General features: G+C 43.1%; 1 protein-coding gene across 4 annotated transcripts in view; it reads left to right on the top strand.

Annotated features, from left to right (window-relative positions):
• The window catches only part of SLC36A4 (solute carrier family 36 member 4), a 271,797-nt gene that overhangs the window by 47,994 nt on the left and 195,815 nt on the right, over positions 1–27,988 (top strand). For all 4 annotated transcript variants that reach the window (XM_073336987.1, XM_073336956.1, XM_073336966.1 and 1 more), the window contains exons 7-8: positions 9,765–9,992; positions 13,672–13,770. In XM_073336987.1, the coding sequence (XP_073193088.1) occupies positions 9,765–9,992; positions 13,672–13,770 (327 nt within the window). The remainder of the gene's footprint in view (positions 1–9,764; positions 9,993–13,671; positions 13,771–27,988) is intronic.

Raw genomic sequence — 27,988 nt, 5'->3', positions numbered from 1 at the left:
GTGTGTGACATTTGACTGGAGAGAATTGTCTAAACTGATAGTATGTTTGCGAGTTACTATGCTCCGTTGATAGGAAAGAAAAGGCAAGGGGTAATGTCAGATGTGTCTTAGCCCAGTACGACTAACTGAAATGCAATGACGCACTAGAGGCAAACTGCAGTAGTTTAAAAACAACTGTTAGCAGGAATAGCTGTCTAAGATTATATCGAGTCTGATATTGTGAAGGAGAGTAGGTTAGGTAAAGGATGTGTCATATTCAGTCCATCTTAACATAATCAGTGGCAAACTTGTGTCACCCTACGCAGCATATAAGCCAGGGAAACTGGTGCACATTGTTATTTCATATTTATTGACTTGTTTAAAAGTTCAGTGGTGGTTTTTAGTGCTACTCACAAAGACAAGGTTGAGCAATGATACAATAGCCTGCACATGAACAGCACAAAGTTAGGAACTGAAATTTCAGTGTGGGTTTCGCATGTTGCTCTCTCACTCAGTCTCTCCTCCATGCCACTCCACTCGGAGCAGCAAAATGAAAAGTTACTCCTTTTCCTTTCTTGTCTGCTCTTGAATCTTGTGTCATCATATTGTGCTTCCTTTCCTCTGCAAGTAATGTTGGCCTCCATAGCCTGTTTGCTCACCTCTCCTTGGCTACCCCATCCATGTTGTTTGCCCTCTCTGAAGCCATTTGCAGAACCACTACCCTGACCTTTTTCAAAGCCATCCTCTTCTGTGATGCCTATGGTAAACTGCTAAGGCCTTGTCTAAACAGAAAAGTCGTGCCACTTTAACTATACCAGAAAAGTTAAAGCACTACAACTCCTCACCATCTCATGGTGGAGGCAGTTTTACAGGTATAAAGGTGCTTTTTACCAGCATGGATTTATCCATACAGAAAGGGAATAAGTTATACTGGTTTAAGTGTCTTTATACTGGTATATCTGTTTTGGTTTAAAAAAAAAATCACACCCCTAGCCAAAATAGTTACATCAGTACAAACAAAAAAAAAGTGTATAGACCAGACCTAATAACAGTGGTTAAGCAGAGGGACTATTGAAGTTGAGTTTTTAAAATTTCCATATATTCATAACTTTCTGAAACTTTAAATATCCAAGGAAGGTGCAGGTGTGAGTTTCAGCTATAGAATCATAGAATATGAGGGTTGGAAGGGACCTCAGGAGGTCATCTAGTCCAACCCCCTGCTCAAAGCAGGACCAATCCCCAATTTTTGCTCCAGCTCCTAAATGACCCCCTCAAGGATTGAGCTCATAACCCTGGGTTTAGCAGGCCAATGCTCAAACCACTGAGCTATCCCTCTCCCCTGAAAACTCTCACCAGCAATAGAAAAAATCTCACCAGCAACACAAAACTTACTTCCTCAATAAGCAACGTGTATGGCTCAGCAGAAGCCATTTTTTCACATGTTGAGCAGGGTGGTCTCTGAAATGTAGTCTTTGACATTGGCGAGTACACCTTTGAAAGAAAGCTATCAAGGGTCAATGTGACTTCAGTGGCCATCTCTGACAACTTGTCTAGACAAAGCCTTAGGTCTAGTCTATGCACTGTTTTTGTTCCGAAACTATTTTGGTTAGGGGTGTTAATTTTTTTTTAACTTCAAATAGTTATACTAGTACAGCTTTTAGTGTGGGAACAGTTAGACTGCAATAAAGGTACCTTGTGCTGGGATAGCCTATTCCTCTTTCCCCATTGTGTGTTCTTTTTCTAACTGAAGGTGAGTCTGCCTTATCTAGTTTAGCTTATGCAAAAGTATACATTTCAATATTAAAACTGGTTGAAACTCAGAATTTTCTTTCCCTAGGAAATTCTGACATTTTGAAATTTCTTTTTGTCCTGAACTGGAAGGAAAAGTTCCTTGGTGTAGTGGGTTTTTTTAAGCACCGCAAATATCAGGTAGGTTTAATTAGCAAACAGAAACTACACTGTATTTCCCAGAGGCCGGGATACAATGTACAAGTATTGACTGAGATGAACATCAGGAAAAATATTTCCTGAAAGAAAGTAACAGGTGATATTGTTTAATATTGCCCTCAACTGCAGTTGAATGATCTATTTTCATTAAAGGGACCTAAAAATATCAGCTTTACTAACCTTCTTAGTTTTCTACAGGTTGTGTACCTCTTTGTGAGGGGAGGCATCAAGGCCTACTCTTCCCTGGTAGAATCAGCCTTCATTAATGGTTCTTCTCTCTCACTTTCTTCTGCCAGGAGAGGGTGCCTTCAAAAAGGGGCAGTGTCCATATTATGTTTCTGTCCCCTTGTCCCTCATCTATATAAACTGCATTTTATGGGAAAATATATGTTTCAGACTCCCATACCAATGGCAAGGCCTCTGCTCCCCCAACTCTGGGGAAATGTCAGAAGCTTTGGAGGAATAGCCCTACCACACTGTAGACACACTGACAGATTTAGGGAAGCAGAAGGCAGACATCTCACACCAAACACTTACAACCTGTGTTGATTGCTCTGGCCACCTCTGGAGGTTACAGCTTTGGATTTGGGTATCCCAGAGTGTGATAGTGTTTGTCAGCCATCACTTTGCAGATATCTGCATCAGTGTTCATCTAAGGACAGCTGTGGATTATTTGTATGTGTGTACATGTGATGTATCTTTGTGGGTACATGAGTCCGTTGTGTCTGTCAGCCAAACACAGGATGAGTAAATATGAAAGACATTAATATGACCACCCCCTTGTTACATAACGTAAAGGTGAAAGGTGTTCAGATAACATAGCATGGGTACCATGTAGGGATCTGAATAGATTTGAACTTCCCTAATGATTTATGAAATATAAAACATTGTGAATTCAAGCAATATTTTCCCACTAAGCACCACTTTATTTGCAATTCAGCTAATAGAAAAACGAGAGATCTCTGTTTTTTAGGAACTCCTTACTGAGGTTTGTCTGTATAAAGCGAAAATTGTGTGTATGGATTTCTTAAAAAATATTTCTTCTTGTTTTAAGAGGAAAAATAATACTTGAAATTATTTTGGCAGAAAGCTAAATTAAAACTGGAGGGTTTTAAAAAGATTACCATTCTGTCCCTGCAATATCTCTTTCTGTCTTATCTATTTTATAGCAGGATGCATTTTTGAATGGCATAACAGGCTAAAATATTTACATACGATGCAAGGTATGTTAGCATAGCAAGCATGTGTGTGCTTCCACTGCTCAAATGCTGTATGTTATGTTAAATATTTATGGTGGCTGAGACTTTCAAAGGAACCTAAGGGAGTGACATGCCCAAAAGCCACTGGATTTCTTAGATTTCAGAGTAACAGGCATGTTAGTCTGTATTTGCAAAAAGAAAAGGAGTACTTGTGGCACCTTAGAGACTAACCAATTTATTTGAGCATAAGCTTTCGTGAGCTACAGCTCACTTCATCGGATGCATACTGTGGAAACTGCAGAAGACATTATATACACAGAGACCATGAAACAATACCTCCTCCCACCCCACTCTCCTGCTGGTAATAGCTTATCTAAAGTGATCACTCTCCTTACAATGTGTATGATAATCAAGTTGGGCCATTTCCGGCACAAATCCAGGTTTTCTCACCCTCTGCCCCCCCCCCCCCCACAAATTCACTCTCCTGCTGGTAATAGCTTATCCAAAGTGACCACTCTCCTTACAATGTGTATGAAAATCAAGGTGGGCCATTTCCAGCACAAATCCAGATTTTCTCACCACCCCCCCCAAAACACACACACACACAAACTCACTCTCCTGCTGGTAATAGCTTATCCAAAGTGACCACTCTCCCTACAATGTGCATGATAATCAAGGTGGGCCATTTCCAGCACAAATCCAGATTTTCTCACCCCCCCCCCACAAACTCACTCTCCTGCTGGTAATAGCTTATCCAAAGTGACCACTCTCCTTACAATGTGTATGATAATCAAGGTGGGCCATTTCCAGCATAAATCCAAGTTTAACCAGAACGTCGGGGGGCGGGGGGGGGCTAGGAAAAAACAAGGGGAAATAGGCTACCTTGCATAATGACTTAGCCACTCCCAGTCTCTATTTAAGCCTAAGTTAATAGTATCCATTCCAATTGGAATTCATTTGCAAATTGGATACTGTTAATTTAGGCTTAAATAGAGACTGGGAGTGGCTAAGTCATTATGAAAGGTAGCCTATTTCCCCTTGTTTTTTCCTACCTGCCCCCCCACCCCCCCAGACGTTCTGGTTAAACTTGGATTTATGCTGGAAATGGCCCACCTTGATTATCATACACATTGTAAGGAGAGTGGTCAGTTTGGATGAGCTATTACCAGCAGGAGAGTGAGTTTGTGTGTGTGGTTTTTGGAAAAAAAAAAAGGGCGGGGGTGAAAAAACCTGGATTTGTGCTGGAAATGGACCAACTTGATTATCATACACATTGTAAAGAGAGTGGTCACTTTGGATGGGCTATTACCAGCAGGAGAGTGGGGTGGGAGGAGGTATTGTTTCATGGTCTCTGTGTATATAATGTCTTCTGCAGTTTCCACAGTATGCATCCAATGAAGTGAGCTGTAGCTCACGAAAGCTTATGCTCAAATAAATTGGTTAGTCTCTAAGGTGCCACAAGTACTCCTTTTCTTTTTGGATTTCTTAGAGAATCCCATCCTATGTTCTTATGTATGGAGCATCTTTGGCTGTGTATGTGTTTGAAAGTGAAAGAGCAATTGCACAAGACTTTCTTGTATAACTGAAAGGTAGTTAAAGCTTTTGCACAGTGTCTTGCTCTGTGTTTTTATTTTAAGTTTACTATTGGCGAATGAGATTTGGAATGGGAAGTTTACTTCAGATGACTTTAGGGAAATAGCAGATTTACTAGCTGTCTGTCACACTACTGGCCAGCACAAAGAGGCAATTATGGGTATGTGAATTCACTGAAATTGGGAAATGTTAGACAGTTTATACAATTTGTAGTGAGAGAAGCTTGTAGGAAATTTAATCTTTCATGTCTAGATTTACTTAACTCTTTGCAGTAGCTTTCTAAGAACCCAGGCTTCAGGTATTCTGAGCCCCCTCATTTTCCTTTGACTTCAGCAGGAGTTGAAGGGAGCTTAGTACTTTCCAGAGGATGCGCAATATCTTGCAGGATCAGATTGGTTGGTGTACTAGTAATGACTAGAGACCTGTGTATTCTATGGTTGCTGGAAAATCCACTCCCTTCTGCTGAGCTGTGTCCTTAGCTTTCCATTAACAAATCATTCTTTTTAACTCTTGTGGTTGCAACAAAAAGGAAATAAAAAAAGGATTTTTTGTCTGCCTGAGTTTGCAGACAGCCTGAAACAATAGGAATGAGAAGAGTGAAAGGTCCCACTAATCTTCAGTGGGCTGTTAACTCTGAATCTTAACCAAGCTGGCAATTTAAATGTCAACACTTTTCCTGCTCTTTGCTTTACAGCCCCAAACGGTCTCCCATTCCTGTCCAGATGCTCATAACCACTCAACCACCAAAATCTCTAGCTCCACCTTTCTTCCACTTCACCACCCAAACAAATAAAGCCCATTTAGTATAGTTATTAATTGTCGGTACAAAACCCTGCAGCTGTGTAGACTGAATGTGTTGTGGCAAACTAATACAAATGACATTTGGCATCAAAATAAATAACATGGGTGACTGTACCAACCTATCTAAAGCTGCCACAAGCTTTCTAGTCTGCCTCACTTGAATGCTGTGGAAACTAGAGGCCCTTGCTGAAGAATTTGGGTCCATCTTGTAATGGAATATACCTGAGGGAGTCAAGGAAGACAAGGCAGTTGTGGAGAAGCTAAATGAATTCATTGTATTGATCTTCACTGCAGAGGATGTGAGGGAAATTCCCACACTTGAGCCATTCTTTCTAGGTGACAAATCTGAGGAATTGTCCCAGATTGAGGTGTCAAAAGAGGAGGTTTTGGTAAAACTGACAAACTGATAAATTTAAATAGTGATAAATCACTAGGACTCAATGGTATTCATCCAAAAGCTCTGAAGGAACTCAAATATGAAATTGCAGGACTGGTAACTATGGTATGTAACCTATTGCTTAAATTAGCTTCTGTGCCAGATGACTGGAGTATTACTAATTAAATGGCATTTTTTAAAAAAGGCTCCAGACTTGGTTGAAACTGTAGTAAAGAACAGAATTATCAGACGCGTAGATGAACATGAAATGTTGGAGAAGAGTCACAGGGGTTTTGTAAAGGGAAATCATGCCTCACCAATTGCTTAGAATTCTTTGAAGGGGGTCAACAAACATAGAGACAAGGTTGATCTAATGGGTTTAGTGTACTTGGACTTCCAGAAAGCCTTTGACAAGGTCCTTCCCCACAGGCTCTTACGCAAAGTAAGCAGACATAGGATAAGAGGGAAGGTCCTCTCATGGATCAGTAATTGGTTAAAAGGTAGGAGGCAAAGAGTAGGAATATATGGTCAGTTTTCACAGTGGAGAGAGGTAAATAGTGGGGTACCCCAAGGATCTGTACTGGGACCAGTTCTGTTCAGCATATTCATATATGACCTGGAAAAAGGGGTAAACAGGTAGCAAAGTTTTTGCATAGGATACAAAAGTTAAGTCCAAAGCTGACTGTGAAAAGTTACAAAGGGATCTCCCAAAACTGGGTGACTGTGCAAGAAGGTGGCAGGTGACATTCAATATTGATAAATGCAAAGTAATGTATACATCAGAAAACATAATCCCAACTATACATACAAAATGATTGGGTTTAAATTAGCTGTTACCTCTCAAGAAAGAGATCTTGGAGTCATTGTGGATAGTCTCCAACTTTGAAAACATCTGCTCAATGTGCAGCAGCAATAAAAAACCTAACAGAAAGTTAGGAACCATCTGGCCACATCTGGAGTACTGCGTCCAGTTTTGGGCACCCAACTACAGAAATGATGTGGACAAATTGGAGAGAGTCCAGCAGAGGGCAATGAAAATGATCAAGGGGCTGGGGCACATGACTCACTAGGAGAGACTGAGGGAACTGGGCTTGTTTAGTCTGCAGAAGAGAAGAGTGAGGGGGGATTTGGTAGCAGCCTTCAACTACCTGAAGGGGGGTTTCAAAGAGGATGGAGCTAGGCTGTTCTCAGTGGTGGCAGATGACAGAACAAGGAGCAATAGTCTCAAGTTGCAGTGGGGGAGGTCTAGGCTGAATATTAGGAAACACTATTTAACTAGGAGGGTGGTGAATCACTGGAATGGGTTGCCTAAGGAGGTGGTGGAATCTCCATCGTTAGAGGTTTCTAAGGCCTGGCTTGACAAAACCCTGGCTGGGATGATTTAATTGGTGTTGGTCCTGCTTAGAGCAGGGGGTTTTACTAGATGACCTCCTGGGGTCTCTTGCAACCCTAATCTTCTATGATTATATGATTAGGAAAGGGATAGATAATAAGATAGAAAATATGATAATGCCACTATACAAGTCCCTGGTATTCTCACACCGTGACTACTACATGAAGTTTTGGTAGCCCCATCTCAAAAAAGCTATATTAGTATTGGAAAAAGGTTCAGAGAAGGGAAACAAAAATGAGTTGAGATATAAAACAGCTTCCATATGAGCAGAGATTAAAAAGACTAGGGTTGTTCATCTTAGGGGAAAAAAAAAGACGACTAAGAGGGGATATGATAGCGGTCTGTAAAATCATGAAGGGTGTGGAGAAAGTGAATAAGGAAGCCCCTTCTCATAACACAAGAAGCAGGGGTCATCCAATGAAATTAATAGGCAGCAGGTTTAAAACAAGCAACAAAGGAAGTATGTCTTCACACCATTCACAATCAACCTGTGGAACTTGTTGCCAGGGGATGTTGTGGAGGCCAAAAATATAACTGGGTTCAAAAACGAATTAGATTAGTTCATGGAGGATAGGTCCATAATTGGCTATTAGCCAAGATTGTCAGGGACACAACCCCATGCTTTGGGTATCCCAAAAAATCTGACTGCCGGAAGCTGTGACTGGACACCAGGGCATGGATCACTCGATAAATTGCCCTGTTCTGATCATTCCCTCTGAAGCATCTGGCACTGTCCACTGCTGGAAGACAGGATACTTGGTAGATTGACCATTGATCTGACCCATTATGGCTGTTCTTATGAGGGGCCTTGATGATGACCATAAAACTCACTAACGACATCGCAATGCACTTCATTAACATGCTTAATTTAGAAACGTGATTACCATGTCACTTATGACTGGAAAACAGTGGATGTACAGTATAGAAAATTGTATTTTCTTTCAGTGTGTGCACTGATGCATTGACTATTGCTGTTGTATCATGTTGTCTGTTTTAGTACTAATGTGACTACACATACTCTGGAACATGACACTGGTACTCGTACATATACTTTCATTGTAAACTGCTGAAAGTGTTTTCTGTTAAGAGGCTCAGTGGTATCTTTGTTTCTTTTGTACAGGTAAGTAGCTCTTGTCTAGCAGTACACATGTGAAAAGCATTGTTCAACTGTTGACTAATTAATTCTTTTAACACCTCTGAAGTAGATAAACAGGACCATAATGCTCATGTATTATTATAAATATGCTTTATCTGTGAGACTAGAGTAGCTCTAATTTCACAGTACATTCTCTGAGCTACAGTTTTGTGTTAGATGCTCAGGTTGTGACTACAGTAGTATGGTTGGCTGATTTGGAATTTAGAAGTGGTATTGTAGCTGTGTCAGTCCGAGGATATTAGAGAGACAAGATGGGGTGAGGGAATATCTTTTATTGCACCAACTTTTGTAGATGAGAGAGAGAAGCTTTCGAGCTTTTCTCTCTCACCAACAGAAGCTGGTCCAATAACGGATATTACCTCATCCACCTTGTCTTTCTTGGTGTTTAGAAGGCAGTTTATTGTGTGCAGTTGTTTTGAGTTTCAGACCAGTGACGTCTCAGTTGTACTTGTTTCTGTTCACATCACATAGAATTAATAACTTTACATATTTTTTTTTTGTGTTCCTTTTCTCAAGTCTACGGCTTTCTGCAATGCAAGGAAACTAACCTTATCAGATACTCGGGGTACAGGATGGGAAAATATGGTGGGAAAATGATTAAAAAGAGATCACCCATTCTATAGGATAAAGCCACTATAGCTTTTAAAGAAAATGGAATGAAACTGTTACTGTTTTGAGGAATGCAGTCTGTCACCTCAAATGCTTTGGCTTACCACTGCTTTTGGTCACAGCATTCATGCCATAAATTGATGTGATTTTAATAAAAGAAATTTTAACACCATTGATCATGTTAAATATTTTCTAATGTACAAGAACAATTGTGAGTTTTTACATGTTTAGTCTTTTGAATAACATTGGGAAATTGCTGTATTGTTATATGGAATCTAGGAATATTTTTGACTTGACTACAGGGAGAATTGTACCTGTTTAATCTAAACCAATTCTGTTCAGCAAGTGCAAACCTCTGCATGGACTTTTATCTCTGTATAAGAATGGCTTTTTGAGTTTAGCTTAAGTTGATTGGGAACAAGTTTAAGTTGAATGGAAATAACCCACTTTTAAATTAAAATATAGCTGGGTTTGCACCAGTTTCAAACAGTTTAATCAAACTGGTGCAAGTATGAGTGTAGACAAGACTAATGCTTTAACTAAATTGGGGAGGCAAGTGTCCAACTCCCATTGAAAGTTAGTAGGAATTGGGTGTCTAACTCTCCCTTAAGCGCCTTTAAATGTTATAGTGGGATTTTAAAAGTATAACAAATATAATCATTCACATAAAATACAGTGCTGCTGATGTTTTTAAAAACATCTTCCTTCCAGGTCCATGAAGGATTTTTGGAGAACAGGATTGTACTGATCAATGACACTAGTACCAGTGGTCCCTCTGAGAAAAGGAGTGTTGATTTACGAATATACATGCTGTGTTTTCTGCCATTTATTATCCTTCTGGTCTTCATTCGTGACCTTAAGAGCCTGTCTGTGCTTTCGTTCCTTGCCAATCTTTCTATGGCTGTCAGCCTGGTAATTATTTACCAGTACATCGTTCGAGTGAGTATACATCCCCCCCCTCAATTGTTTTGTGAAGATGTGACATCTCATTTGGAATTTGTATGTAATGTCAAGTGACTATTAGATTTATATTTATTAACCTAACTTTCACACAGCATGGCTTATACTGTAGGTACTAAAGTGATGGGTATTTAAAAAGTGGCAGAAAGAGAGAGCCTTTTGAAGATGTGACATTTATGGGAAATTGGACTTTAAAAAAGAAAGGAAAATGCCTACTAATTGCTCCTGCCATTAAGGCAGTAAAAGAAAAAAGTACACGTTTTAAAGAACTTTTGCCCCTTGAGTGTGAAAAAATTATCCTCCATGCATGTCACCTGCAGCTTTGGGGATTCTGTTCCACTGCCTGTCCCTTCAGTTCAACAGGGCAGCAATTTAAACTGTAACACTTAATTCTAGTGTCTCTCCAAATACAGTACTGAACATTTGCAGACTTCTCATTTAGACCACATGTTGCAAACTTTCTGCTTTTAAGCAGTTGAATAATTGTTGCATGTACTGAATTGTTGCCATGATACTAAAAGGTGTCTTGAGAGATTTGTATAAAGCAAGCTGAATCATGGGATGAAAACAAAAATTCACATTTTTAAAAAAACCCCTCAGAAGATCTGTGACCAGAGTTCAAAAGAGTTTGCCAGGGTTACCTTTGGCATAAGATGATACTGGAAAAATACAAGTGCTACTTTATGTACAGCAGTATTTCCCATAGTGTGATGTGTGCCCCCCACTGATTGGCAAGAAAGACAGCCAGTGGGAGGGTTGAGTTGGGACAAAAGCAAAAACAGAACAATTACCAATAAATATTCTCCAGAGTCTCAGCTTTCACTTTAAAAAAAAGTCTTCAGTGGTTATGGTTGTGAAGAAAACCTTCAGAATGTGAAGCTCATGTAACTGAGGGTATATATAGACTAGAAACACTACAGTAACACAGTGCCATGCTGTAGCTGTAGTATACACACTTAACACAGCAATGGAAGCATTCTTCCACTGACCTAACAGTGTCTACGCTGGGGTTCAGGTCACCTTAATTACATCACACAGAGTGTGAAATTCTTCACAGTCCTGTAGGACATAGGTCAGCTGACCTAATTTTTTAGTTTTCAGAGTAGCAGCCATGTTAGTCTGTATTCGCAAAAAGAAAAGGAGTACTTGTGGCACCTTAGAGACTAACAAATTTATTTGAGCATAAGCTTTTGTGAGCTACAGCTCACTTCATCGGATGCATTCAGTGGAAAATACAGTGGGAAGATTTATATACACCGAGAACATGAAACAATGGGTGTTACCATACACACTGTAACGAGAGTGATCAGGTAAGGTGAGCTATTACCAGCAGGAGAGCTGGGGTGGGTGGAGGAAACCTTTTGTATTGATGATCAAGGTGGGCCATTTCCAGCAGTTGAAAAGAATGTCTGAGGAACAGTGTGGGTGTGTGTGTGGGGGAAATAAACATGGGGAAATAGTTTTACTTTGTGTAATGACCCATCCACTCCCAGTCTCTATTCAAGCCTAAGTTAATTGTATCCAATTTGCAAATTAATTCCAATTCAGCAGTCTCTCGTTGGAGTCTGGTTTTGAAGATTTTTTTGTTGAAGGAATGCTACCTTTAGGTCTGTAATCGAGTGACCAGAGAGATTGAAGTGTTCTCTGACTGGTTTTTGAATGTTATAATTCCTGACGTCTAATTTGTGTCCATTTATTCTTTTACGCAGAGACTGTCCAGTTTGACCAATGTACATGGCAGAGGGGCATTACTGGCACATGATGGCATCTATCACATTGGTAGATGTGCAGGTGAACAAGCCTCTGATAGTGTGGCTGATGTGATTAGGCCCTATGATGATGTCCCCTGAATAGATATGTGGACACAGTTGGCAACAGGCTTTGTTGCAAGGATGGGTTCCTGGGTTACCGGTTCTGTTGTGTGGTTTGTGGTTGCTGGTGAGTATTTGCTTCAGGTTGGGGGGCTGTCTGTAAGCAAGGACTGGCTTGTCTCCCAAGATCTGTGTGAGTGATGGGTCATCCTTCAGGATAGGTTGTAGATCCTTGATGATGCGTTGGAGAGGTTTGAGTTGGGGGCTGAAGGTGGTGGTTAGTGGCGTTCTGTTACTTTCTTTGTTGGGCCTGTCCTGTAGTAGGTAACTTCTGGGTACTCTTCTGGCTCTGTCAATCTGTTTCTTCACTTCAGCAGGTAGGTATTGTAGTTGTAAGAACGCTTGCTAGAGACCTTGTAGGTGTTTGTCTCTGTCTGAGGGGTTGGAGCAAATGCGGTTGTATCGTAGAGCTTGGCTGTAGACAATGGATCATGTGGTGTGGTCTGGATGAAAGCTGGAGGCATGTAGGTCGGCATAGCGGTCAGTAGATTTCCGGTATAGGGTGGTGTTTATGTGACCATTGCTTATTAGCACCGTAGTGTCCAGGAAGTGGATCTCTTGTGTGGACTGGTCCAGGCTGAGGTTGATGGTGGGATGGAAATTGTTGAAATCATGGCGGAATTCCTCAGGGGCTTCTTTTCCATGGTTCCAGATGATGAAGATGTCATCAATGTAGCACAAGTAGAGTAGGGGCATTAGGGGACGAGAGCTGAGGAAGCGTTTTTCTAAGTCAGCCATAAAAATGTTGGCATACTGTGGGGCCATGCGGGTACCCATAGCAGTGCCGCTGATTTGAAGGTATATATTGTTCCCAAATGTGAAATAGTTATGGGTGAGGACAAAGTCCCCATCATGCGCCAGCAATGCCTCTCTGCCATGTACATTGGTCAAACTGGGCAGTCTCTACGTAAAACAATAAATGGGCACAAATCCGACATAAAAAATTATAACATTCAAAAACCACTCTGAGAACACTTCAGTCTGTTTGGTCACTCAATTTACAGACCCAGAGCATAGCTGCATCCCCCACCCCCAGCCCAGAGACTCACCCGCTACCCTCCTGGAAGGGTTGCCAACCCTCCAGGATTGTCCTGGAGTCTCCAGGAATTAAAGATTAAACTTTAATTAAAGATAATCGCACTTGATGAAACCTCCAGGAATTCATCCAACCCAAGCTGACAAACGTGTACCTCTTAGAACCCAGGGATCCAGAGGGAGAAACAGCTTGATATTGGGTTCTGGGATTGCATTGAGTTTCCTGCATGCTGCCTCCTTTCCCTATCAGGGTGTGCTGGGAACTGCAGCTGCTGGGAACCCTCCAGTTCCCTCCTCCTCCTCTTGGCCTTGTTTTCTATTTGTAAGCTGGGCTCTGCTGGGTCCAGTGGCCCCTAGTGGCAGCCAACATCTCTGCAGCCCACTTCTGTGGGGAAAAAGGGAAATTCTGCGCACAGAACGTTAATTTCTGCAAAATCCTGCATTGCGCAGTGGGGCAGAATTCCCCCAAGAGTAAACAATGCTGGCATTTAAAGTGTCATGTTCACTATCATATTACAAATATCCACACCAGTATTTCCCAAGTGCAAGTGGGGAGAGGAGGAGATGTGGGCGAGGAGCAGCAGGTATTTGGTTACATTTTAAGATGTGCAGGCTATTAATACCACATGGTGATGTTGTTGGGGGCGGGGAGGATGGGATTGGGTTTATTTTCCTGGAGAGGGGCTCAGCTTTCAAAAGTCTGGGTAATGCTGATATACGGTATGTGATGATGCTGTGTTTTTTCTCCCCAGGATATATCTGATCCTCGAAAACTTCCCCCTGTGGCTGGTTGGAAGAAATATCCACTTTTTTTTGGTACTGCCATATTTGCTTTTGAAGGCATTGGTGTGGTAAGTGTTCAGCTGTACCCATCTGTATACAATGATTGATGATAAGCAATCCCTTTATTAACTTTCAGTTAATCGCAATATTCTGCCCATCCCATTGACTTTCATGTTAATAGGATTCAGCTATTTTAATCAAGCATGCCGCTTATGGGCAACTTTCATTGTGCAGCCCTGTGGGCCTGCAGCAGCCCCTGTGGAAAGATCTGGCTTCAGGCAGGTTTGTAGGACTGTGGCAGGGGAAGGAAGTCCTGGGACATGCTTAGCCAGGGCCCACAAGCTGTGTCCAGGGCTTTCCACAGGGAGTGAGGGTACTGGAGGGCCCATGGGGCTGCATGGTACCTCCCACTGGCATCAGGGACATCTTTGTGATACAGAGTATGCCACAATTATCCATGCCTTTGTCATCTCAGAATAAGATTGCTGTAATGCACTGTTCAACCTGGGGACCATTCAGAACTATGGTTTACACAGAATCCTGCAGGATGCTTATTAACTGCAGTTACACTTTGGGAGGACATGATTAAACCAGTGCTCTGGGATACTTACATTTGCTTCAAGTAAGCATCCAGGTGGAATTCAAGGTGTCGATTTTACCCTCTCAAGCTCTAAGTGGTTTGAAACCTGCTTACCTGAGAGACTCTCCAGGCTTTACTGCCACAGAGGAGATCAGCACACTTACTGAAGCTGGAGACCTTCTCAACTTACGGAAGAAAAGGTTACTGGCAGAATGCTCTCTGCAGGTTCCTTGCTTTGGGACCCTCCTCCCTTATCTCCTCAGCATTGATCTGCCAGTGCCCAGGTTTGTTAACCTTCTGGGCACACTGCACACCTCCTCACCTTTCCTCTTTCTTCTCAGGCTGTTGAGGAAGGGGTGGGTTGAAGTTTGGGTTTGACTATATTTATGGATAGTGTTGTGGTGGTTGTGTCTCCCCAATTTATGGGATGAGTGCCAATAGATACCTGATTTTTATAAATTCAAATAAATGAAAAGAGCTATTCAAAAAAGAGTGAAAAAGTGTGTGAACATAGGGGGGAAAAATCAATTAGTTTTGCCAAACCTCACGGCTGAATCATTTTTACTCAAACTTATAAGAAAAAACTCAATATGAGGCTGAGAATGAGCATGGAAGATTTCAACCCGAATGGTTGAAGTCTGGCAAAATTATCAGCAGCTGAAAGCGAGGGGTTATAATGGAACATGTTAGGCAACCTTAATCATAGGTAGTGTTGTTAAATCTGGGTAAGAAATGGTTTTCCTGTCCCAAAGAATGTTTTTGAGATTTTGACAATTTTTCCATTCTGTATTGGGTGAAACGGAGACCTTTTGAAGTTTTTGGCTCGGGTGGGTGAGGGGAGGAGGGCGAGGACACAGACACACACATGCACACACACACACACCCCTCCCCTGCCTCTGAATAACCAATAGCCTGGTGGTTAGGGTACTCACATGGAACCCAGGTCCAAATACTTGGAATTTTGACTGGGTCTCCCACATCCCAGGTGAGTGCTGACCACGAGGCTGTTGGCTATTCTGGGATGAGTCTCTTTCTGTCTCTGAGAAACCTTTCCTGATGAAAGTTTTGTTGAAACTGGTACGTTTCCTGCAAAGTTTCAGTTTTCTGACAAACAAATTTTTCATGTGGGGGGGAAAAAAGTTTACCATTTAATTAGTTTGGTACCCTAGACTACCTTCTTGTAATTTTGGTTTTTTCTATTTTGATCTCTCTCAGGTTTACCATTTAATTAATTGGTACCCTAGCCTACCTTCTCTCTGATTGCAGGCTATCAGCATATACACCGGACCCTCACTAGAACACGCGTCTATATAGTGCAAATTCGCATATAACGCGGTTGTGGCCATGGATCCCAAATTTAATTACTTTAACTGGAATTCATTTTAACACGGTCCCTGCTATAACGTGGTCCCCGCGTTAACGTGGTACCATGCATGGATCCCAAATTCCACATTCTAGCGAGGGTCTGGTGTATTATATTTCTATAAAATTCTTGTACTGGATTTCATTCTAGTAGGTCTTCCCTGATAGTGTTTACTTGTTTCATAAAGATACACTTCTTGGAAAACTTGAACAAGCTTTTTGCATAGAAGCAATAGATGTGATATATCTCAAGTTTAGTGGGGTTTTTGATACTGTCTCATATGACCTTCTCATAAACTAGAGAAATATAGGCTAGCCAAAGCTATTACAAGGTGGGTGCACAACTGGTTGGAACTCAGAGTACTCAGAGAGTAGTTATTAATGTTTCACAATTGAATTGGATGGGCATGCTGAGTGGGGTCCCACAGGGATTTGTCCTGGGTTCAGTTTTATTCAATATTTTTATAAATGATTTGGATATTGGCATAGAGAGTGTGCTAATAAATTTTGTGGATAATACCAAGCTGGGAGGGGTGGCAGGTGCTTTGGAGGACAGGATTAGAATTCAAAATGATCTTGCCAAACTGGAGAAATGGTCTGAAATAAATAGGATGAAATTCAGGAAGGACAAATGCAAAGTACTAGCCTTAGGAAAGAATAATCAATTGCACAAATACAAAATGGGAAATAAGTGCCTACGAAAAGGATCTGTCAGTTATAGTGAATCACAAACTAAATTTGAGTCAACAATTTAATACTGTCACAAAAAAAGCAAACCTCATTCTGGGGTATATTAGCAGGAATGTTGTAAGGAAGATATGAGAAATAATTCTTCCCCTCTACTCAGCACTGATAAGGCCTCAACTGGAGTATTGTGTCTATTTCTGGGCACCACATTTTGGGAAAGATATGGACAAATATGAGAAAGTTGAGAGGAGACTGACAAAAATGAATTGAGAGCTAGAAAATGCTGCCCGGACCGGGAAAACCGAGAAGTCTGCTGTTTGCCAGGGGCTAAGATTCGCGATGTGACGGAGAGACTGCCGAGACTCATAGAATCATAGAATATCAGGGTTGGAAGGGACCCCAGAAGGTCATCTAGTCCAACCCCCTGCTCAAAGCAGGACCAATTCCCAGTTAAATCATCCCAGCCAGGGCTTTGTCAAGCCTGACCTTAAAAACCTCTAAGGAAGGAGATTCTACCACCTCCCTAGGTAACGCATTCCAGTGTTTCACCACCCTCTTAGTGAAAAAGTTTTTCCTAATATCCAATCTAAACCTCCCCCACTGCAACTTGAGACCATTACTCCTCGTTCTGTCATCTGCTACCATTGAGAACAGTCTAGAGCCATCCTCTTTGGAACCCCCTTTCAGGTAGTTGAAAGCAGCTATCAAATCCCCCCTCATTCTTCTCTTCTGCAGGCTAAACAATCCCAGCTCCCTCAGCCTCTCCTCATAACTCATGTGTTCCAGTCCCCTAATCATTTTTGTTGCCCTTCGCTGGACTCTCTCCAATTTATCCACATCCTTCTTGAAGTGTGGGGCCCAAAACTGGACACAGTACTCCAGATGAGGCCTCACCAATGTCGAATAGAGGGGAACGATCACGTCCCTCGATCTGCTCGCTATGCCCCTACTTATACATCCCAAAATGCCATTGGCCTTCTTGGCAACAAGGGCACACTGCTGACTCATATTCAGCTTCTCGTCCACTGTCACCCCTAGGTCCTTTTCCGCAGAACTGCTGCCTAGCCATTCGGTCCCTAGTCTGTAGCTGTGCCTTGGGTTCTTCCGTCCTAAGTGCAGGACCCTGCACTTATCCTTATTGAACCTCATCAGATTCCTTTTGGCCCAATCTTCCAATTGGTCTAGGTCCTTCTGTATCCTATCCCTCCCCTCCAGCGTATCTACCACTCCTCCCAGTTTAGTATCATCCGCAAATTTGCTGAGAGTGCAATCCACACCATCCTCCAGATCATTTATGAAGATATTGAATAAAACCGGCCCCAGGACCGACCCTTGGGGCACTCCACTTGATACCGGCTGCCAACTAGACATGGAGCCATTGATCACTACCTGTTGAGCCCGACAATCTAGCCAGCTTTCTACCCACCTTATAGTGCATTCATCCAGCCCATACTTCCTTAACTTGGTGACAAGAATACCATGGGAGACCGTGTCAAAAGCTTTGCTAAAGTCAAGAAACAATACATCCACTGCTTTCCCTTCATCCACAGAACCAGTAATCTCATCATAAAAGGCGATTAGATTAGTCAGGCATGACCTTCCCTTGGTGAATCCATGCTGGCTGTTCCTGATCACTTTCCTCTCATGCAAGTGCTTCAGGATTGATTCTTTGAGGACCTGCTCCATGATTTTTCCAGGGACTGAGGTGAGGCTGACTGGCCTGTAGTTCCCAGGATCTTCCTTCTTCCCTTTTTTAAAGATTGGCACTACATTAGCCTTTTTCCAGTCATCCGGGACTTCCCCGGTTCGCCACGAGTTTTCAAAGATAATGGCCAGTGGCTCTGCAATCACAGCTGCCAATTCCTTCAGCACTCTCGGATGCAACTCGTCCGGCCCCATGGACTTGTGCACGTCCAGCTTTTCTAAGTAGTCCCTAACCACCTCTATCTCCACAGAGGGCTGGCCATCTCTTCCCCATTTTGTGATACCCAGCGCAGCACTCTGGGAGCTGACCTTGTTAGTGAAGACAGAGGCAAAAAAAGCATTGAGTACATTAGCTTTTTCCACATCCTCTGTCACTAGGTTGCCTCCCTCATTCAGTAAGGGGCCCACACATTCCTTGGCTTTCTTCTTGTTGCCAACATACCTGAAGAAACCCTTCTTGTTACTCTTGACATCTCTGGCTAGCTGCAGCTCCAGGTGCGATTTGGCCCTCCTGATAACATTCCTACATGCCCGAGCAATATTTTTATACTCTTCCCTGGTCATATGTCCAACCTTCCACTTCTTGTAAGCTTCTTTTTTATGTTTAAGATCCGCTAGGATTTCACCATTAAGCCAAGCTGGTCGCCTGCCATATTTACTATTCTTTCGACTCATCGGGATGGTTTGTCCCTGTAACCTCAACAGGGATTCCTTGAAATACAGCCAGCTCTCCTGGACTCCTTTCCCCTTCAAGTTAGTCCCCCATGGGATCCTGGCCATCCGTTCCCTGAGGGAGTCGAAGTCTGCTTTCCTGAAGTCCAGGGTCCGTATCCTCAAGGTCCGTATCCTCCAGGGTCCGTATCATCAAGCCCTCGGATCGCTACCCCTTCCTGCTTCTCCACGTGGGCACCAGTGATACTGCCAAGAATGACCTTGAGCGGATCACTGCGGACTACGTGGCTCTGGGAAGAAGGATAAAGGAGTTTGAGGCGCAAGTGGTGTTCTCGTCCATCCTCCCCGTGGAAGGAAAAGGCCTGGGTAGGGACCGTCGAATCGTGGAAGTCAACGAATGGCTACGCAGGTGGTGTCGGAGAGAAGGCTTTGGATTCTTTGACCATGGGATGGTCTTCCATGAAGGAGGTGTGCTGGGCAGAGACGGGCTCCACCTTACGAAGAGAGGGAAGAGCATCTTTGCGAGCAGGCTGGCTAACCTAGTGAGGAGGGCTTTAAACTAGGTTCACTGGGGGAAGGAGACCAAAGCCCTGAGGTAAGTGGGAAAGCGGGATATCGGGAGGAAGCACAGGCAGGAATGTCTGTGAGGGGAGGGCTCCTGCCTCATAGTGAGAATGAGGGGCGATCAGCAGGTTATCTCAAGTGCTTATATACGAATGCACAAAGCCTTGGAAACAAGCAGGGAGAACTGGAGGTCCTGGTGATGTCAAGGAATTATGACGTGATTGGAATAACAGAGACTTGGTGGGATAACTCACATGACTGGAGTACTGTCATGGATGGTTATAAACTGTTCAGGAAGCACAGGCAGAGCAGAAAAGGTGGAGGAGTAGCACTGTATGTAAGGGAGCAGTGTGACTGCTCAGAGCTCCGGTACGAAACTGCAGAAAAACCTGAGTGTCTCTGGATTAAGTTTAGAAGTGTGAGGAACAAGAGTGATGTAGTGGTGGGAGTCTGCTATAGACCACTGGACCAGGGGGATGAAGTGGATGAGGCTTTCTTCCGGCAGCTCGCAGAAGTTACTAGATCGCACGCCCTGGTTCTCATGGGTGACTTTAATTTTCCTGATACCTGCTGGGAGAGCAATACAGCGGTGCATAGACAATCCAGGAAGTTTTTGGAAAGCGTAGGGGACAATTTCCTGGTGCAAGTGCTAGAGGAGCCAACCAGGGGGGAGCTTTTCTTGACCTGCTGCTCACAAACCGGGAAGAATTAGTAGGGGAAGCAAAAGTGGATGGGAATCTGGGAGGCAGTGACCATGAGTTGGTTGAGTTCAGGATCCTGACACAGGGAAGAAAGGTAAGCAGCAGGATACGGACCCTGGACTTCAGGAAAGCAGACTTCGACTCCCTCAGGGAACGGATGGGTAGGATCCCCTGGGGGACTAACATGAAGGGGAAAGGAGTCCAGGAGAGCTGGCTGTATTTCAAGGAATCCCTGTTGAGGTTACAGGGACAAACCATCCCGATGTGTCGAAAGAATAGTAAATATGGCAGGCGACCAGCTTGGCTTAATGGTGAAATCCTAGCGGATCTTAAACATAAAAAAGAAGCTTACAAGAAGTGGAAGGTTGGACATATGACCAGGGAAGAGTATAAAAATATTGCTCGGGCATGTAGGAATGAAATCAGGAGGGCCAAATCACACCTGGAGCTGCAGCTAGCAAGAGATGTTAAGAGTAACAAGAAGGGTTTCTTCAGATATGTTGGCAACAAGAAGAAAGCCAAGGAAAGTGTGGGCCCCTTAATGAATGAGGGAGGCAACCTAGTGACAGAGGATGTGGAAAAAGCTTATGTACTCAATGCTTTTTTTGCCTCTGTTTTCACTAACAAGGTCAGCTGCCAGACTGCTGCACTGGGCATCACAACATGGGGAACAGATGGCCAGCCCTCTGTGGAGATAGAGGTGGTTAGGGACTATTTAGAAAAGCTGGACGTGCACAAGTCCATGGGGCCGGACGAGTTGCATCCGAGAGTGCTAGAGGAACTGGCGGTTGTGATTGCAGAGCCATTGTCTTTGAAAACTCGTGGCGAACGGGGGAAGTCCCGGATGACTGGAAAAAGGCTAATGTAGTGCCAATCTTTAAAAAAGGGAAGAAGGAGGATCCTGGGAACTACAGGCTAGTCAGCCTTACTTCAGTCCCCGGAAAAATCATGGAGCAGGTCCTCAAAGAATCAATCCTGAAGCACTTACATGAGAGGAAAGTGATCAGGAACAGTCAGCATGGATTCACCAAGGGAAGGTCATGCCTGACTAATCTAATCGCCTTCTATGATGAGATTACTGGCTCTGTGGATGAAGGGAAAGCAGTGGATGTATTGTTTTTTGACTTTAGCAAAGCTTTTGACACAGTCTCCCACAGTATTCTTGTCAGCAAGTTAAAGAAGTATGAGCTGGATGAATGCACTATACGGTGGGTAGAAAGTTGGCTAGATTGTCGGGCTCAATGGGTAGTGATCAATGGCTCCATGTCTAGTTGGCAGCCGGTGTCAAGTGGAGTGCCCCAAGGGTCGGTCCTGGGGCCGGTTTTGTTCAATATCTTCATAAATGATCTGGAGGATGGTGTGGATTGCACTCTCAGCAAATTTGCGGATGATACTAAACTGGGAGGAGTGGTAGATACACTGGAGGGCAGGGATAGGATACAGAGGGACCTCGACAAATTGGAGGATTGGGCCAAAAGAAATCTGATGAGGTTCAACAAGGACAAGTGCAGAGTCCTGCACTTAGGACGGAAGAACCCAATGCACAGCTACAGACTAGGGACCGAATGGCTAGGCAGCAGTTCTGCGGAAAAGGACCTAGGGGTGACAGTGGACGAGAAGCTGGATATAAGTCAGCAGTGTGCCCTTGTTGCCAAGAAGGCCAATGGCATTTTGGGATGTATAAGTAGGGGCATAGCGAGCAGATCGAGGGATGTGATCGTCCCCCTCTATTCGACATTGGTGAGGCCTCATCTGGAATACTGTGTCCAGTTTGGGCCCCACGCTACAAGAAGGATGTGGATAAATTGGAGAGAGTCCAGCGAAGGGCAACAAAAATGATTAGGGGTCTGGAACACATGACTTATGAGGAGAGGCTGAGGGAACTGGGATTGTTTAGTCTGCAGAAGAGAAGAATGAAGGGGGATTTGATAGCTGCTTTCAACTACCTGAGAGGTGGTTCCAGAGAGGATGGTTCTAGACTATTCTCAGTGGTGGAAGAGGACAGGACAAGGAGTAATGGTCTCAAGTTGCAGTGGGGGAGGTTTAGGTTGGATATTAGGAAAAGCTTTTTCACTAGGAGGGTGGTGAAACACTGGAATGCATTGCCTAGGGAGGTGGTGGAATCTCCTTCCTTAGAAGTTTTTACGGTCAGGCTTGACAAAGCCCTGGCTGGGATGATTTAATTGGGGATTGGTCCTGCTTTTGAGCAGGGGGTTGGACTAGATGACCTCCTGAGGTCCCTTCCAACCCTGATATTCTATGATTCTAAAATATGACCTCTGCCGAAAGATTGAAACAACTGGCTTTGGTTAGTCTGGGGAAGAGGGGAGGCATGATAGCAGTCTTTAAGTACTTAGAAGGTTGTTATAAAGAGGAGAGTGATAAATTGTTTTCCTTAACCACTGAGCACAGCACAGGAAATAATGGGCTTAAATTGCAACAAGGAAGATTTAGGTTAGATATTAGGAAAAGCTTTCTAACCGTAAGGGTAGTTAAGCACTGGAACAAACTACCTTGGGAGGTTGTGGAATCTCCGTCATTGAAGGCTTTTAAGAACGTGTTTGATAAACACGTCTCAGGGATGGTCTAGATCAGTGATAGTCAATTAGATCGACCTGTGGGCTGATATGAGAATTTTATGACAAGGGGCAGGTCATTTTTGCAGAAGGCTGGCAAAATAATTATAATAAAAAACTTCAGCTGCCAATAAATAAAGATCTTGATTGCAACACAAGTACTAGTGTTTCTATATTTTAACAAAATTTATAAATCAACATTATGATCTGTGTTTGTGGCAGTCTCTAATGGGAGAGGTGACATCACCGATCTCTGGCAAACTTTGTGAAGAGTAGTTTGCAGAAGGTCATGCACTGGTGAAGATGTTCATCTGCCAGGCGATTGTGGTGTTGGTTTTTTATAATGTTCATGGTAGAAAACCCCAATTCTCAGAGATAAGTTGATCCGAATGTTAAAAGATAGATGGCTAGATTCAGGCTATTTTGAAACTGGTCAGCATATTGAGTCCAGAAATTGCAAAGTCCCACTTCTTTGAATTTTGCCTTCAAGACATTTGAGCTCTGGAGACTTACAATGTCCAGTTGAAAGGCACCTTCATTAGTTGAATCAAGAATGTTCTTTGCTTCAGAAAGACAAGATCCATTGGCAGAGATAACAAATGGATCACACACAAATAAAAGCAAATCATTTGGAATTTTAAAATTCTCAAATCGCATTTTAAAATTTTTGATCAGATTGTTTTGGAATTCTTGCATTGTTTTCATCGAAGTTTCATCTGTAGCAACAACCATGCAATGTGGGAAAGAGCAACATCTTTCCTGTTAAGTCTGTCTGAAAGATTTCAAGACTGCTCTGAAAGTCACACTTTTTTTTAAACAGATCCCCAACACTACTTGCATGGCCTTGGAGCTGCAAGTTGAGGGAATTCAAGTGACCAGTAATATTGCAGAGTAAAGCTACCTGTGACATAGCCGTGCTCCACCAATATTCACGACCGTGGGCCCGGCTCCTCCAATGTTTGGGCTTTTATTTTCAGAGCCGTCCCATCCATGGGACAGACCGGGGCAACTGCTCTGGGTCCCACGCTTTGGGGGGCCCCACGCTTCAGGGGGATGTGGGGTCCCGGGCTGCCTGGGGGGTTAGTGGGAGGCTTGGCGCCTGCTCCTCCCCCACTCCACCCCTTCCCCCAAGTCCTCACCCCACCTCTTTCTGGCTTCTGCCCTCTCCCTCGAGCAATGCCGGGAGCTGGCGGAGCGGAGCGGGGCGGGCTGGGGCCGGGTCACTCTCTGCTGCCAGTGCCAGGCTCCCCACTAACCCCCCAGCCCCCCTGGACCCCACATCCCCCTGGAGCGCAGGGTCCCCCAAAGTACAGGGCCCAATCCTATGGACAGGATGGCTCTGCTTGGACCCATTCTGGGCACCAGCAAAAATTATACAAACCTGGCACCCATGGTTGACTCATATCCAGCTTCTCGTCCACTGTAGTCCATGGTCCTTTTCTGCAGAACTGCCACTTAACCAGTTGGTCCCCAGCCTGTAGCCGTGCATGGGATTCTTCCATCCTAACTGCAGGACTCTGCACTTGTCCTTGTTGAACTTCATCAGATTTCTTTTGGCCCAATCCTCCAATTTGTCTAGGTCACTCTGGACCTTATCCCTACATTCCAGCATATCTATTTCTTCCCCCTGCTTAGTGTCATCTACAAACTTGCTGAGGGTGAAATCCATCCCATCATCCGGATCATTAATGAAGACGTTGAACAAAACTGACCCCAAGACCGACCCCTGGGGCACTCCGCTTGATGCTGGCTGCCAACTAGACATGAAGCCATTGATCAGTACCCACTGAGCTCTATGATCTAGCCAGCTTTCTATCACCTTATAGTCCATTCATCCAATCCATACTTTTTTAACTTACTGGCAAGAATATTGTGAGAGACCGTGTCAAAAGCTTTGCTAAAATCAAGATATATCACGTCCACTGCTTTCCCCATATTCACAGTTGTCTCATCATAGAAGGCAATCAGGTTGGTCAGGCATGACTTGCCCTTGGTGAATCCATGTTGACTGTTTCTGATCACCTTTCTCTCCTCTAAGTGCTTCAAAACTGATTCCTTGAGGACCTGCTCCACGTTTTTTCCAAGGACTGAGGTGAGGCTGACCGGTCTGTAGTTCCTCGGATTCTTCTTCTTCCCTTTTAAAAAGATGGGCACTATATTTGCCTTTTTCCACTTGTCCGGGACCTCCCCCTGATCACCATGAATTTTCAAAGCTAATGGCCAAGGGCTCTGCAATCACATCAGCCAATTCTCTCAGCACCTTTGGATGCACTAGATCTGGCCCCATGGACTTGTGCATGTCCAGCTTTTCTAAATAGTCCTTAACATGTTCTTTCACCCCCGAGGGCTGCTCACCTCTTCCCCATACTGTGCTGCCTAGTGCAGCAGTCTGGGAGCTGGCCTTGTCTGCGAAGACTGAGGGAAAAAAAGCATTGAGTACTTCAGTTTTTTCCACATCATCTGTCACTAGTTTGCCTCCCCCATTCTGTAATGGTCCCACACATCCCCTGACCTTCTTCTTGTTGCTAACATACCTGAAGTAGCTTTATTTAAATGTTCTCCCAAATATGAAATATCTTTTTATTGTATTTTTTTAATTTAAAGCTGCAACTTATATTCATGTTGACTAATACCTTACTCCATGAGCAGTGTTAGTGAAATCAGTGGTACCGCTCATGGAGTAAAGTCCTATTTGCTGCAGTAAGGGTTCTAAAGTACAGCTCTAAATTACTTAATTTAAAAGTATGGTTCAGGGCAACCCAATGGGAGATTGATAATAGGATTTAGGACTGGATCTTGCTCCCACTGAAGTCAGTGGTAAAACTAGCATTTAATTCAATGGTGAAGCATTAAACCTTGGTGATTTCAACCTTTAGGGTTTCGATTCAGTCCATCGTAGATTAGTGTTGTGGTTGGGTGTTGTAAACATTCAGTGATTTTTGGATATCCCCTATGAAATGCATAATCTAGCAATGTGTGGATAGTTTGCACTATGACTGCTTGTGCTTTATTTGATCGTTGGATAAATAGAAAATTTCATTCTTCGTTACTGTCAGTTTAGCACCTTTCATGAACCCGAATAAAACTTCTTTCTGTAATAACTCTCATAGAGCAGGAATGCTTTATTGATTGTTAAATTGCCAATGGAAACTCTCAAGTGGGTTAATATAGTGTTTACAATCTTTAATGCCTTTCCAATACCTCTTTCTTTATGTATGTATGACTCTATGACTTATTCCAAGAAATGTTTTGCATTTTGGAAATTTGCTGTTAAGTATTCACTTAATACAGAGAGCTGTTTTCAAGTTTAAACAGGTAATTGGCCAATCTTGAATAATGATTTTGAGGCAATATCTCCATCTGTCTCAGTTCCATGGATTTACATAAGAAGTTCTCAAAGCTTCCAATAAGGCTTCCATTTGAATTTTCCCATCAGTTGTGCAGCACGTGGCCCATTCTATTTTTGCTCTTTAAACAAGAAATTTGTGGATAGGTTTGTGATCCTGAATGTTCATTAAGGGACTGGAGCAGGCGTTACACTTAGAGGGGTTCTGAATGGATGCTGTTTTTACTCATTCCCTTTTACTAACTTTCTTTTGAAGTATGCTGCTGCCCCCGTTTTGTGCAAACTGATGTTTCAATGTAATTTGGTAAAATAGGTTGTTAATAAAAAAGAAAAGGAGGACTTGTGGCACCTTAGAGACTAACCAATTTATTAGAGCATAAGCTTTCGTGAGCTACAGCTCACTATAACTCATACAGAATCTGTTGAAAATCTTGTTTGTTTGCTAATTTGAACAGTTTTATTGTGTGAATGCGGTGGCAACTGACTAACTTGACTGCATCTTGAGCTAAAACAGTCTGGAGAAAGAATCTGCAGATTTATGGCAGTTTGGGCCACAAGCTAATCACTGTTTGTGTTAATAGCAAGGTGTGTTGCACTCCAGGACTACATTTTCTTTGTTTGCTTGCTGTCTATTTAAGTCACATTCAGGACTGGGATCCCTATTGTCTGGCATAGGTTACCTTCTGGATTTTGAGGTACTGCAAATTTTGAATATCTTGGCAGCTGGTTGTTAATGACCCATGTATATTGACAGGAACAGCTGACAGCGGGGTGACAGAATGATCAGTCCTTAATTCCTATGCATGCAAATTAGGATTCAACAGAGGATCAGCGATAAAGTGGGAAGGAAGAAAGATTTATTTGTGTGCTCAATACACCAATAATGCCAAAAAGATTAACATCTCCCTGTTTCATTACCTCTATTTTGGGCTGTTTGGGGTTGTTACATCTGAATATTTCAGATACTATGGACGTTAGTGGACTCATTTCCCAATATTAAAGTTATGTGCATGTTCATCTGCCTCTAAAAGGACTTTTGATCTCTGCATATTTTACTGTTAAATTGAACGGACAGTTTAATTTCTTCATCATGTTGCCTTGGCAAGTGAGGAACATAAGAACTTTGTGTTCAAGTGATACTAATAGTGATCATTTCATTGGTGATGAAAGTTACTTTGGGCTCCTACCAACTTGTAAGTTAGGTTTTCAAGACATAAAAATCAGGATGATCTTGAGAAAAATTGGGACAGGTGGCATAAAATAGTCACTGTGAAACAGTTTTTTCTTTTCTTTAATAACCCAGTGTCACAAGGTGACTGGCCCTTTTAAGAGGGAATGGGGTACAGTGCATCTGTGCCTGATCACCTACTACTCAATTGGGCTTAAGGGAAGGCAGCTGGGCCTGATAAAGAGGGAGACATCAGCAGGGGAAGGGCTACCCACTGACTCTCTCAGCCTGGTTTGGTAAGGAGAGAAGCTTGGGAAGCTTTGGGAGAGACAGATAGAGAGCTGGAGCAGAAAGCATACTCCAGGGGAGAAGATGACTCCAGGCAGGTAGGGCCGGGAAGGATGAAATTTGGACTCTAAGGACCTTGTTTTGATTGGAACAGTTTATGCTTAAAAAAAAACCTAAGCATTCTTAGTCTTGTGAAAAGAAGATTGAGCGGGGACTGATACAGTCTTCCAATATGTTAAGGGCTGCTGTAAAGAGGATGGTGATCAATTGTTTCTAACAATCCTTAGAAGTTTTTAAGGTCAGGTTTGACAAAGCCCTGGCTGGGATGATTTAGTTGGGGATTGGTCCTGCTTTGAGCAGGGCGTTGGACTAGATGACCTCCTGAGGTTCCTTCCAACCCTGATATTCTATGATTCTATGTTCTCCAGATCCACTGAAGGTAGGACAAAATGTAATGGGCTTAATTTGCAGCAAGGGCAATTTATGTCAGATATTAGGAAAAACTTTCTAACTACAAGGGTAGTTAAGCACTGGAATAGGCTTCCAAGAGAGGTTGTGGAGTCCCCATCATTGGACACTTTTTAAAAACAAGTTGGACAAACATCTGTCAAGATGGTTTAGCTTTACTTGGCTAAACT

Source organism: Lepidochelys kempii, chromosome 1 (assembly GCF_965140265.1).
Source record: "Lepidochelys kempii isolate rLepKem1 chromosome 1, rLepKem1.hap2, whole genome shotgun sequence".
Lineage (NCBI taxonomy): Eukaryota > Metazoa > Chordata > Testudines > Cheloniidae > Lepidochelys > Lepidochelys kempii.
This window is presented reverse-complemented; position numbering and strand designations above follow the sequence as displayed.